We start from the raw sequence: 14,563 nt of genomic DNA, 5'->3' as shown, positions 1-14,563 counted from the left end.
TATCCTCCACCGACAACTCAAGACTAAACCACGTGGAGGGGGGCAACCATCCAGGAGAATCACAGGATATTTCTGCTGAAAATTAGTGTGGGTAGGGTGAGGACAAGCACACACAGAGACCACTGTTTACATCCAGTGGGAAGACAGAGTCGCACAGTCTGGTCCTTGCTTGCCCTCCCCAGGCCAGGATGCCATTCCTGGCACTCGTGGGCAGGAAGGGCCCATTCTGCAGGGCTGGCAGGTTTGGGGGAAGTAAGCAATCTCAACCCCCCAGCAACCACGGTGAATTTCCCTTGAAGTCAACCTCTATAAATTCAAATTAAGAGGGCTTCTCTCTCATGGTGTGTTTCCTGAATCATCTTCAGAAGGGTTCACAGGCCACCAGAATAGGGCAAGAGATGAGCAAATGGTTTCCAGGAAGTTTCAACATATTCCCAGTTAATCCCACTACCAAGACTTGTCTCAAAAGGCAAGCGTAGTTTAGGAAAAGGATGCTTTAGGGGACCCTAAGTGGTAAGTTCATCACTTGTGGCCCAGATATTGTAAATAGTTTTATAATTCAGTTCATTAAAAAAGTGAACTGTTGAAATGGAATGATGGTGAAGGGGGTGCACTTCAAGGTCTAAGAGCCAGAATCCCTGGGAGACATAGCTGGCAGCAGGTCTGGGTGCCCCAAGAGGGCATTTCTCCCCAGCGCTGGGCACTGCAGTGCCCTGGGTGGTTTAAAGACCACTGCTTCACAGGCCTATGAAGGGATCTTGGGCAAAAGCGGCCTACCAGCAGTATCCTAACATGTAAAAATCAATAGGCCATACACAGTAAAAAAAATAAAAATAAAAATAAAAAAATACAGAGCTCATTTTAATTGACAAGAATTGTTTAAAGAAAAAGAAAAAAAAAAAAGAGTCTCTTTCTTTAAGCTTGCACCAAAATACAAATATGGAGAGAAGCACCTTAATATAACATAATCCTTGAATAAAAGCCCTGGTTAACTTAATTTAGTAAGAGAACTAGTGGGGCTCCCTGGCTGTTTGTGGGAGAATGTAATCGAATCTGACGTGAGAGTAAGCAACAGAAGCAGAGAGCAGCAAACGCCGTGTGTGCACCCAGGGACTTTTCCTCGCAGCCGAGTGACCATCGAATTCACTGAGTGTGGGAGCTCTGAACACCATCAGCCGCTGTCTGCCCTCCTCATTCAGTACCCTTGCAGGAAACTCACCTGGAAAGTCTGATAACTCAAAAGGAAGGTTCTTTTACACTAAGGTCCATAATGCAAAGGGCTTTTGTGCAGCTTTTGAGTATGAAAAGTCTGAAGGAAGAAACATTTCAAGGTGGAATCTTCGAGATGTCCTGATGGTGTAAAGTAAGTGCAGGGGGCAGATCCCTTCTTCTGGGACGGAGCCCCACCCCTCAACCCCCAACCCTCTCTGAGCATTCCTCTCACATGCTGCATGAGCTCAAGGTGTCTGGGAAAATGCATCAGATTTGAGGAATCCAGAGCAGTGCAGGAAGAGGCTACAAACAAGCCAAGGCAGTTGAGAAACCAGAGAAGTAAGAGGGGAGGCAGTTCCAGGAGGCTGGAAAAGGGCGCCGAGCAGGTCACGAAGCCAGGACAAGGCACCGACATCCCCACAGCCACCCTGCAAGCACGGACATGTCACGTCCACCCCACCAGGCTGGCCTGCTCGGAAAGGACCATATGACTCCTATAGCAGCATCCTGCCCACAGTCTCATGCCAATCAACTGGCATCACTCAGGTGGCACAGAGTCTAATGTCGTATACCTTAATAGTACCCTTTGCTTTTTAAACAGGAGTTTTCCATGAAAAGCAAAAAACATATGAAAATGAAAGGATTACCTCCCAGGGGCCCCCACCTTAGCTTCACCATGTACAACTGTGCATTTAGGAACCTCAATCCTATACATTCTGAAGCCAGACTCCAGGAGGCTGGATGACTATTTCCCTCCCCTTAGGATACGTATGAAAACCTAACCACAAAACCCTAAAGAAGCAGGCAATCAGGGTGAAGAGGCAGTCCCCCCTGGGCCCCCGAGTGGGTGCTCACCCTGCAGTGAATGACGACAACGTGTTGGGGGTCGCTGTTCAGCCAGGCCTCCTGCGCCTTGCAGATGGTGCACACCTTATCCAGGGGTGGCGCGTGCAGCTCCGGCCAGCCCACGTCCAGAATCTACGGGAAAGAAAGGAGGCTTTCTGGTGTCCATCTTCAAGGAGCCCTATGAAGCCATCTCAAGACCTTTTTAATTTAGCAAAATATTTCATTTTATAACATAGAACAACATTGTGTGTTCCTTTTCTAAAACTTAGTGGGAACTGTGGCTCCTTTACTGGAAAGAAAAATATGAAGGGTTATATTTTCCCCATGAGACATCTACTCCCCGGTCTTATCTGCTTTTGTGCAGCTGGAATGACAACTCTAGAAAGGGCTTTCAGGAGCTGCTAATGGTGAATGGCTCATGGGGAGAGGCCCAGGCCTGGCGAGATCTGAAACAGGAGTTCTTGGCATGAGCTGCTGCCAAAATTCCTCTCTTCAGACTCAAATCGCAGTTTGGGAAAATGCGGTGAGCCATTCCCCCACACAAGGGGCAGACAACTATGGGGAGGGAGATGCCTATCACACGTGACACTCCTCAAAAGAAAGGAATGTGCCCAGGAGGAAGGGAGGAGGCCTTCAAACCTTGGTTACAATTCAGGAACAAAGAAAGTCTGTGCCCCAAAACACAAACTCTCACCCACTTGACACACATCCCCACCTCTAAGCCTGCAGGCCACGCAAGGCTGTTATTTTTGCTTTCCTTTCCTTTTTTAAGAAGTGGGGGAGGCAGAGCTCGGTCTTACTATAAAAGCAATAGAAACTGTGTATTGACGGAAAAATTCAGAAAAATGCTGGAAGCAGGCAAAGGCACACACCCCTTTTGCCATGCAGAGTGATCAGCTATAACATTCTGATGAATCCCTTATTCTTTTTCTATGTAGCTGAAATGCTATATTCTATAAATTCTATATTCTGCCCTTGTTAACAAGCAGGCAATTTACCATACTATTTTCTTATCCTAATAGCTGCAAAATACTCCAACATATGAAATATAGTATGTGTATATATATATCATATATACCACAACTTACACTTACACAGTCGTAAAATTTCCCCCCTAAATCTTTGTTATTAAGAATAATAATGTATGGAAGGGGAGAGTGTGCTGTACAGACAGGGCAGGAAGGAGATCTTTGAGGTAAAAATGTCTGGATTTGATTGTGGTAGTGGTGACGTAAATCTACATAGAATGAGACGGCAGAGAAAGACACACACACACACCCCCCACATGTAAACCCAGTGGAAGTTGCACGCAGTCTGTGGGTTGTACCAACGTCAACTTCCTGCCATCAGTATTTTACTACAAGTCGTGCAAGACAGTACTACTGGGGACAGCTGGGTCAGGGGTGTGTGGGATCACCCTGTATTATTTTTGCAGTTTCCTGTGACATTGCAACTACTTCAAACTAAAAAAATTTAAGGAAAAAAATAAGCCATGGATATGAACAGTTCCTAATAGCCCTCATTAAGTCATATTCCACAGAGACTCACTACATAACCTTTTTGCACGAGCAGGATAAGCATCACAGACACTTAACAAAACTCAGACTATACAAAGGGCTAAGGTCCTACCTTTGGGTTAAGCTTCGTAAGGTCGTATCTCTTTTCCGAGAGGTTTAACACCTACAAAGGGGAAATAAGAAGCTATTAGACTAATCATTGTCCTCAGACCAAAGGGAACAACTGCATTCTCACAGGCTCTTTGCCTTCAAGAGATTCGGCAGATTATGAAAAAGACTGAAATGTATAGATATGGACAAAACAGATAATAAGGACAGTCACCTCTTGGTGGCTCAGATGGTACAGGATCTGCCTATAATGCAGAAGACTCAGGTTGGATCCCTAGATCAGGAAGACTCCCTGGAAAAGGGAATGGCAATCCACTCCAGGATTCTTGCCTGGAGAATCCCATGGACAGAGGAGCCTGGTGGGCTACAGTCCGTGGGGTCTCACAGAGTCGGACATGACTGAGCAACTAACACTTTTGAGGAGAGCATACACATCCTATGGGACTGGCCTTGGTTCCGCAGGGGAACAAGCTACGGGGTGGAGGGCCCTGGGCCTGCAGGGGGCCTGGTCTCAGGAAGCCCCAGCCAGCCCAGAGCCCCAGGCTGCGCTCACAGAGAAGCAGAGCTGCTTGTGGAACCTGATCACACCTCAAGCAAAGGAAAAACTAAGGACAGCATTGGAGCAGAAGGGGCTCCACATACTTCTCTCTTCAGAGATGGAGGATATAGAGACATGAGAGGAAGGGGCTCCAGGGATGGGGTCCACGGCTCCTTTACCCCAGAACAAGCTACACCCTGGACCATGGGCTCCATTAAAACCTGCCTCAGAGAGCCGATGTCTGTGGCTTGACCAGGCAGTTGTGTGTATGTGTTGGGGAGCAGGGGGTGATCAGCCTCCACATGTGCTTGTCAGAGCACACCAGTTCAGATATACAGTGGGGAAGAAGTGTGTCCGGCCCAGGGTTCTCAACTCAGGCTCCATGGAAAACAAACACATCTTTCCTCCGACTCTCCAAAAAGGTCCTTATCCTCGAATGAGGTGAGGACCCACAGCCTCACCATTTTGCAAGGTGGACTCAGGCTCTGACAAGGCACCACCACTGTGAGGGGAAGTGCCCCAGCCCCCAGCCCCCTGACCCCTGACCCCAGGCCTCAGGTCCCAGGCCCTCACCCTCGGTGAGCAGCAAGTGGGGGAGGAGGGAGGAGGCATCCCATCCCCTGGGCTGGGTGTCAGGAGGAGGAGACCATTCCTGCAGCTGCGATCAAGGACAGGGTGGGACGATCTCATGGGCTGGACCCCACCCTCCCCGCCTGGCCACGCAGAGGACAGTGGGAAAGCTACAGGCTGAGCATGGGCTGCTGGAAGACACTGGGCGGTCACCTCCCTCTCTCTGCCTCCAGGGCCACCCGCCCAGCCGTTTAGACATCTGAGGAGACTGATAAGGATGACAATAACTGCCTTGTCAGTTTAGGGTGAAGATTAGCTACCCTATGGAGATAAAGAGGCCTTCTAGCAGCAGGTCTGGAGAAAGGAGAGGAGCTGTCATCTAACTCAAGCAGTGGAAGACGGAGCCACAAAGCCACCTGCCGGACTGGGGTCTCAAGAACAAGAAAGGGTAGGTGGAAAGAGAGGACGTTCAGGAAGACTGGTCCTCTTCATCCTCCTCAAATGGCCGGTTAGCTCAGTTGATTAGAGTGTGGTGCTAATAACGCTAAGGTCACGGGTTCGATCCCTATATGGGCCAGAAACTTACAGTGGACTTCCCAGGTAGCTCAGCTGGTAAAGAATCCGCCTGCAATGCAGGAGACCCCGATTTGATTCCTGGGTTGGGAAGATCCCCTGGAGGAGGGCATGGCAACCCACTCCAGTATCCTTGCCTAGAGAATGCTCATGGGCAGAGGAACCTGGTGGCTACAGTCCATGGGGCCACAAAGAGTCAGACACGACTGAGTGACTAAGCACACCACAGCGCCTTCCTCAGACATGCGCTCTGTTCAGCAGCCTCATATCTGTTTGAAAGGGAGCTAGGGTGGAAGATAGTTCTGGATGCCCACCCTCCAGTCCCGGCTTCACTTCAGAGGGAGGGGTGCTAACCCCAGCAGCAGGGAAGGAAGCTGGCAGCCCTCGGGGTGCACGCAGGCCACGAGCTGGGGGGGGCCGCGCTTTCATGAGGAGCCCAGATGCTCCACTGCACAGCGGGCTATGTGGCAGGACAGCCTCCCTGGGGTGGGCCCCCCTCCCCGCACCACCGCCGGTCAAGCCAACTGCAGAGGAACCGGCCTGTATTCCAACCCGCAGGCTCCTCAGTCCCCACACATGGGGACCTTCGCTCATCGAGTTTCAGCAAACTCAGCGGCCCCCAGTCCCGCAGCCCCCCACCCCGCCGCACCCCCTGGCCATCCTCATGCTCAATGCCCCCCCACCTCACGGTCCCCACCCTCAGCGCCCCTCGCCTCCCTCAGGCCCAGTGTCCCCACTCACCAAGTAGTTGTCCCCATGCTTGGAGCGCAGCATGCGCGTCACCTCCTGCAGATTGTGCAGGTAAGACTCCTCGGAGCAGCCCGCAGGGAAGGACACAGCGATGATGCGCTCCGTGATGTAGGTGAGATCCAGTTCGCGGCCGTCCTCCATGGCGGGGCTCAGCCCTGCAGGCCTGGGAGACACACGGGCAGCTGTCAGGAAAGGGGCCAAGCGCCAGGAGGGACGTTCGCTCACTGTTCAGACCCGGACCAGATGACAGGCTTCTGGGAATTTGCTGATTCTCATCACAGGAGGGCACAAAGCTAAAACTTCCTTAACGGTTATGACTGGGGCACTGCTAGCTACAACCAGGGAACACACTGAGGCTCCTGGTAGGGGGCAGGCCTGATGGAAAGCCAGCAGAGAGAGGGCCTCCATGGCTGGGCATGAATTCAGAGAGCCCAGATCTTGGAAGGAGGGGCATTCCTTACTCTGAGTGTCAAGTCAGGTGTAGGCAGCAGGGAAGAAGCCATTAGGCAGACGAAAGGCAGAGCAAGAGGCCAAGGCTGGGAGACATCAACAAGTGTCTAGCCACATCTGCAGGTCCCATGCTCGGGGAGATGTGGAGGCCCACTGCCCAGGGAGGAGGCTGGCCTGTGCTGCAGAGGAGGAGCTGCGAGGGAATTCCAGCAGCTGGGAGGCAAGGGCTGGCGTCTATGAGAAGAGCTGTGTGCCGGCTCTGCTGAGACTGCACCTGGGTTAACCTAGAGGGCAGGCATCAGGAGGATGGGGTCTGGAAGAGGATATAAATGCCATGCAATGAAGCCAGCAGAGGGGAGGACTTAGTGAGGGCCACTGGGTGGGGAGAGTCTGTAGCCTGGTGAGCCCAGGATAATGCTTCCAGCAAGCAGCATCCAGGTTCTGCTTCCTCATCACTAGGACTGTGCAATGGAGACCACAGGCCCCAGAGCCCCTCCCAGGAAGAGCCTTCTAGGTGCAGGTGCTGTCAGGAATAGAAGGTGAAAAATCCAGGTGAGAGGTGATGGGGTCAACCCCAAAGACTGGTGAATCCAGGGAGCAGTGCAGGACAGTCATGGGAGGGTGGTTTTAATCTATCAAATCCCCCACCACCAGCTTTAGGGGCTCGTAGCTGCTGTTTGTGTACTACTCCTATTACATGAGTCTCTCTCCTAATTCTGAAAAAAATTCAAAAGTATACTAAATAGTTCAAACACACTTCTGAGTATTCATCATCCAATTTCAAAATGGACACACAGCCAAGCTTTTTCCATCCATACTCCCTGTTACCCCCTTCCTCACTGTGATTGCCCTGAAAAAACCCAAGACATTATATGTCATTTCTATAAGTATTTTTGCATTCATTTCTAAAAGACAAAGATATATTTATAACTATCTACAATGCAATTATGATGCCCAAAAGAAATAATATCCTCAAATATCCAGTATCTTAAATCTATTTTTTTAAATTGGTTTATTCAAATACAAACAATCACCAAGATATTTTTCTCTACCTTATGCACCAGACATGAATGTAAAAGAGTTCTGTTTACTTTAAAAAATCAAATCACATCTTTTGACACTGGAACTCCCCTGGTGGCTCAGACGGTAAAGAATCTGCCTGCAATGCAGGAGACTCAGGTTCGCTCCCTGGGTCGGAAAGATCCCCTGAAGAAGGGCACAGCAACCCACTCCAGTATTCTTGCTGAAGAATTTCGTAGACAAAGGAGCCTGATAGGCTATAGTCCATGGAGTCGCAAAGAGTAGACTGAGCAACAGTGACCTATTAAAAAATAATGAGCTTTTCATGTGCTGAAGTCAATTCTAGAACTCTCCCCAAGGCTACATTTCACAGTCAAATCACAGCAACGTAATTACTGATTGGACATTTCCACAACCAGGATTTCTAATGCTGGGACATTACATTCCAGAAAGAGACACACATATGATATTTATCAGCTTTGAGCATTTCTATTTAAAACTGAAAAAGACATTAAGATTACTACAGAATAAAATAACACCGTGCCCAGGCTTCCTCTGCGAGAGCTGACCCAAGGCCAGAGGCACAGAAGTGGCTTCAGTAACGGACACTCACCTGAACGGTCTGTCACAGCACAGAGAAGCAGGTGTTGATGATGCCCCTGGAGCCTGCAAATGACAAGACAAGGGTCATTCTCAAATCTCCTGTGCTGCCAGCCCACACACTGCAAACCCCACTGGGAAGAAAGGATGGCAGTTGTTTCACATGATCATAAATGCTGTCAGACCCCTCACTATTGGCTCATCTTATCACCTGGGAGGGTCGCCAGCTTATCAGGATATCTCAGCCCTAAGACCTCAGATCCCAAGTGACACAATTCCACTAATCAACAGCAGGGCGGGTTGCCATGACCCCTGATCAGGGCAAGGTAAGCAGTCCTTGGTCATGGCCTATCTGTCCCAGTATACAGGAAGCCCTCAATCAACGTTGGCACTATTACATCATTATAGTTATATCTGCTCAAAAGAACCAGTTACTGATTTTCAGAGAATTCTCCATTTTTACCACCCTATTTTTGAAAAGCTTATCTGACAGGGAAAAAAACTTCAGGTTATAATTACTTTCCAGTCTACACAACCCTTGTGTATGTGTGTGAGTATGTGTGTTAAACTCCAAGGCGTGTGTGCAAATTAAAGTCGCTTCAGTCATGTCCACCTCTTTGTGATCCTATGGACTGTAGCCCACCAGGCTCCTCTATATCCACTATTTCAGGAGATGAGTCCAATAACTTTGTGAGAGAAATTACCTCCCCATTTGAGAAGTGGGGAAACCAAGGCACAGAGAGGTGTAAGGTCTCATGGAAAATAGCAGAGAGAGAGGAGAACCCCGATGTCCCTGTCTCAGCTCCCCCGAATGCCTTCCTCTCAAGAGGCTCCTTTCTCGGCTGCCTTCTGTGTGCTCCTCCCTGCCTGCTGTGTCTCATGGATAGGGCTCTGTGGACCAGCCCAGGACATGCTCTGAGTAGATGACACAGGGTAACCCTGTAGCAGGCTAGAGCTGGCCAAGGTGGACAGAGCCCCAGCACCCCCTTCTGCTCCTGCCCACCCTGGCCCTGGGGAACCCTTCTCAGACAGGATCTGACATCCCCCCTTGCCTGGTGTCCCACCTGGGCACCTGGCTCACAGTGGCTCCCCCAGTGTGAAGCGAAGGGATGAGTGAATGCCAAGTTTATTTCAGGGATCCATGAGAGATGACCTCCTGAAATTACACAACCTGTGGCCAAGCCAACCCTAAACTGCAGAGGTCGTGACCTGGGCCCCAGACAAAAGCAGGGCCTGGAAGGCACTCTCCTCCATGCTCAGATGTGAGAGTGGGCTCCGGGCGTCCACACGCAGTGGCTGATCTTCCCTAGCCAGGACACATGCCTCTAGTTCATCTCCTCCTCTCACAGAGGCGTCTGGGGACCAACTGAGATGGTCCCCATGGGTGCCAGGTACCAGAACTTGCCCTCCACCGTTCCCGTGTCCCAGCCTCCGAGACCACCTCCCAGTGGGCGACAGGCCTCACACCCCACGTCTATACTGTTTTGGGCTCCACACCGGTCCTGCCCATCTTCCCAACACCCCAGACTTCTGATGGCTCAGGCCATATGGACTCCAAACAATGAGATTTGGGGGCAGGGGGGCGGGGGGAGGGTCCATTAGAAAGTAAAGATTAAAATCTAAAAATATATTTTTTTAAAGTATTGCTAAAATGTAAATGAAATGTAAACTAATTCATCATTTTAGAAAACAGCTTGTCCATAAATATAAAAAGCCCTTAAAAGGTCTGAAACACGTGACAGCAATGTGAGGAGTGACTCAAGAAATAACTGGGAAAGTCCATAAGTCTCTATGGACCAGGGTGCTCGCTGTGTTATGTGTGTAACAGTGAAAAATACACAGCCTAAGAGCTCAACCCTGCGACTTAGTGACATTAGATAAATCGTGGGGCTCACAGATGGGGACACACTTGTGGGCCTGGAGAGACGCCGTGATGTGTGACAGCAATGGCACTGACAGTCACGTGGCCGCTCCCTGGCGCAGGGTGCGTGACTCACACACTCACTCACACCTACACACGCACACCTGGTCTATCAGTGTGCAGGCTGCCTGGGCAGCAGCATGTTTCTGGAATGTCTCACTACATATTTTTTCTTATTTTTCCCTCTACGTGCATTTTTTTTTTCCTTTTCTACTGAGAACACAGTTTACTTCTGTATACTGGAGAAAGTGCCAACCCCAGGGTCAGCTCAGACGAGGTGCCAGCTCCTGGTGTGGCATTCAGGTCTTCCCACCAGTGACAGAACTCGGACACTCCTGGAGAGAAGACAGTGAGGGAGCCTCTGAGGGTGGACACTGAGTACCTGGGAACTGGAACATTCTCGGCCTACCTAGAGTTACTGCATGACAGCTGCAGGGGCCTAAAAGTGACCCCACCCTCTCCATGGCCAGGTCACAGGCCCTGAACACTGTGCACAGGGCCATCCAGCCTGTCCTTCCTCCCAAGGGCTTCATCTCCCTTAGGACTCAGCTACTAGTCTTGGCAGATCATCAAGATTCCAGAAGAGCTCGTTTTAAGCTAACCTGACTCCAAACATCCCCATGTCTGAGAACCACTGTCCCAGTCGAGGGCACACAGCACCGTCTCCTGTTCCTCCAGTTCATGCGCTTTCCATTTTGCTTTATACTGTGAGTGTGTATAAGCAAGGCACACAATACCTCTGCAATGTGGGACATGTACATAATTTACACATAAATGAACATAATGTAGTGCATTCACACTCCATTACAATTAAACATACGTAGGTCCCAGCCCTGGGGGTGAGTACATAAACCTGTCAGGAGACCTCTGCTCCCAATCAACCAGCAAAAGGGACTGATTATGTCTTCTGATATTTGCAAACATCTCTGCATTTTCACTAAGAAGCTGCAAACCCTGGTAAGCAGACTGTGCAAACCTCTGTGACAAAGCAAAGCAGGAGAGCAGACAACACTCTGAAGGGAGGGGAAGCCACGGGGGTCCTGCGGCCCAGACCCACCTGCGGATGTCCGAGCACTGACATGACCAGGCCAAGCTGCCCGCCCCCAGGCCGACCCCGCCTCACTGCTTAGCCTGTGACGGTCATTCCTGAACACTGTGGGGAATTCCCTCATCATTCCTGACACGCAGGCGCTGAGTTTCAAGGGGGCTACAAAGCCTTCTCCAAAAGCCCCCATCATCCCTTACTCTGCCGTGGTGCGGCTTCAAGGTCCAAGAGAACAGACTTAGTTTTGCTCTGTAATTCCCCAAATCAGCACATGAGCAAGAGATACCTCCTGTTCCAGAAGCCACCAAGCTGAGCAGCTTCTGGGCCTCAAGTCCCAGGAGGGCAGGGAGGGTGGGCCTGGAGGGGCAGTACCCACAATCCCTGCAGCAGCCTCAAAGCCTCGCGGCTCCACAGAGGGTCCGAGCCAGCCCTCACCCACAGCAAGTCCGGAACGCCACTGCCCTTCACGTGACAGATGTGTTAGATGATAAATGACAGCTAGATGGTACAACAGATGATAAATGCATAGCTAGATGGTACAACAGACAGATGATAAACAGGTTGGAGAGCTGATAGATACACAGATAGAGGATACGCAGACACACACATAAACACATGAAAAATAAGTAAATACAAACCCACATACAAGCAATATAATCAGAAAGCTAGGCCTCAGCCTACCCTCACAGTATTTCTCAGTTTCACCTGCAGCCTGAGCTGTTAGAACAAGTTAGACTGAGGTAACACACAGCGACTCAAGACAATCTGACACCCACCATAAGTTTGTAAACAGAGAGCGAACTCCTTGAAGGCCAGCCCTCTATGCTTCCAGCAGCCCCCCATGACCTAAGTGGACGACAGCAGCTGGAACCCCCACATACTGACTATCCACCCCAGCCTGCCAGCAAGGCGCCTGACAACCCTCCGGGGAGGAGCATGCAGGGAGGCAGGCTCAGCCGCAGCCTAGTGTGGAGAGGCTGTGGGAGGTCACGTGAGGGGGATAGGACTCGGGGGGTGTGGCCAGTGCCAAGGCCCTGCAGTGGGGCCAGCGAGGGAACCAGTGCAGCCAGAACACGTGCAGGAGGGAAAGAGTGAGGAGCGAGATCTCGAGCAAGAATAAGGCAGGCCCTCTGGCCAGCCCAGAGCCTGCAAGAGGCTGGAGAGAAAGCCTCCTGCCTTACTGCACCCCTCAGCAGCCAGCTGTGGCTGGGGTGACAGGGCTCGTGTCCACAGACCATGCAGCCCCCGACCCCGACCCCCTGTAGAAGACAGCAACATTCCACCAGCACCGTCCTGTAAGAGGCAACAGGTGGCCAGGTAAGGAAGCAGACCCGTTCGTGGCCAGCCACCTGGTTCTCAGCAGGAACCCCAGTAAGACATGACTGTCCTCACTTCACAGCTGGGGAAATGGCATTCAGGACTCTTAGGTGTGTAGAATCACACAGTTAAGAGGCAGCAGCAACTTCTGACACCAACACTATGGACTCTTTCGATCCCCCGGCCCTCCATGGTCCACAGCCCATCCTGCCCAGCCTGTCCTTGGGTCAGACTGAAACCAGTGAAGCTAGAGGAGCTTTTCCTGGGGAAAGCGAGTCTAGCCCTAAGCCTGGAAGGACAGAGGAAGCATGAGTGAGTCACCACTTTCAAGCCAGGTTCTGAGATCTGATGGGCATGAAATCCTGCAGCAAGGGAGAACCCCATTCTGGGGCTGTATTTGGAACCAAGCAGATGATGAGCAGCGGGTGGGACCTGGATACACTGGGGAGAAGCCCCGTGGCTGCTCAGGGAGCTCACACCTCACGCCAACTGGAAGCAGCCCAACTTGTCCAAACACCACACTTGTCAGGAAGGTGACACATGACATCTCTATTTGTCTTTACTTGGAAGCAAAGAATTTATCTACTCTTGGGGCTAAAAAGCTGAAGCCCTCATTTATCACCACAGTACAGGTCATGCCTTAAGAATGTCTGATTTATTTTAATGCACATATATATATGGAATCTAGAAAAATGGCACTAATGGAACTATTTGCAGGGTGGGAAGAGAGACACAGATGTAGACAACAGACTTATGACACAGGGGGTAAGGAGAGGGTGGGATGAATTGGGAGAGTAGCACTGACATACATACATTGTGCTTTGCTAAGTCACTCAGCCGTGTCTGACTCTGCAACTCCATGGACTGTAGCCCGCCAGGCTCCTCTGTCCATAGGACTCTCCAGACAGGAATATTGGAGTGGGCTGCCATGCCCTCCTCCAGGGGATCTTCCTGACCCAAGGATCAAACCCATGTCTCTTATGTCTCCTGCACTGGCAGGTGGGTTCTTTACCACCTGTGCCACCTAGGAAGCCCATATATACACTAACATGTGTAATATAGATAGCTGGTGAGAAGCTACTGTATAACACAGGAAGCTCAGATCGGTGCTCTCTGATGACCTAAAGGGGTGGGACAGGAGGAAGGGAGGGAGGCTCCAGAGGGAGGGGATATATGTATACATACGGCTGATTCACAATGTTTTACAGCAGAAATTAAAACATTATAAAGCAATTACAATAAAAGAAAAATGGCTGAGAACTACCTTGCTGAAGTCTCTTGAAGACAGTTCCTTGCTCATAAGTAATCCTGCATCCTGACCTTGGAAAAGGCTAAGGAAACCTCTCTACTTGTAGACCCCGGGCCCGTAGATCTGTGCTGCAAACTCCTTTTCTCTTGTTACTTTGCAAGAAGAAGGCTGCCCGCCTGCCTTTCTGGAGAGCCTTTGGAGTCTGAGCCCTGCAGGCCACCACCGCCCTCTAGGGATCAGTGCCAGTGTCCTGGGTGAAAGCAACTCGGGCACCTCCCAGTTCCTCCCAGTCTCCCTGTCTCCAGGGCAATGCAGCACCCGCCTCCACCCTGCCCAGCCTCCTTCACCTGTGTCCCCTTTGGCACGTGCTAATCACAGCTTGCAGCTTCTAAAGGTACCAAGAAAAAGAAGGAAAAAGGAAAGGTGGGATCCATGGTAAAGGTTAACCTATGAAAGGTAACCCAACGAGGCCCATGCTTCTCCTTAAAGGTGCTGCTTGAGGCCCAAAGCTCATCTGCTTGGACTAGTATGTGGTCCTGGGACTCCGATGAAGCCGCTGGCCTCCCTGGGCATCAGTCTCTTCTGATAAAATGACACCTTTTGTATCTAGTGCTCAGAAGGCCCGGCCCAGCCCTGAAATCCCCGAGTCTATGGTTCCGAGGCAGAGACTAGCAAGCCGCCCACCCGATTAAGAATCAGATGACCTGCCTGGGGGCTCTTTTGTTCAACATATTTTTCAAATTATTAAAACTCTTTTGTTTTCCAAACGGGGTTATTTTCATATTTGAAATAGACAACTGCAATTTTGCTGCCAGGTGCCCATCTTTCAACTGAGGACAGTAACCAA

General features: G+C 50.6%; 1 protein-coding gene across 1 annotated transcript in view; it reads right to left on the bottom strand.

The window, feature by feature from the left end:
• The window catches only part of TNS3 (tensin 3), a 185,372-nt gene that overhangs the window by 113,277 nt on the left and 57,532 nt on the right, over positions 1 to 14,563 (bottom strand). Inside the window, exons 5-8 of the mRNA XM_052638481.1 lie at positions 8,198 to 8,250; positions 6,106 to 6,277; positions 3,688 to 3,738; positions 2,068 to 2,190 (exon numbers count right to left, since the gene is read on the bottom strand). Coding sequence (XP_052494441.1) covers positions 2,068 to 2,190; positions 3,688 to 3,738; positions 6,106 to 6,277; positions 8,198 to 8,250 — 399 coding nt within the window. The remainder of the gene's footprint in view (positions 1 to 2,067; positions 2,191 to 3,687; positions 3,739 to 6,105; positions 6,278 to 8,197; positions 8,251 to 14,563) is intronic.

Source organism: Budorcas taxicolor, chromosome 4 (assembly GCF_023091745.1).
Source record: "Budorcas taxicolor isolate Tak-1 chromosome 4, Takin1.1, whole genome shotgun sequence".
Taxonomy (NCBI): domain Eukaryota; kingdom Metazoa; phylum Chordata; class Mammalia; order Artiodactyla; family Bovidae; genus Budorcas; species Budorcas taxicolor.
Note: the sequence above shows the minus strand (reverse complement) of the source record. Positions and strands in the feature narration are given on the sequence as shown.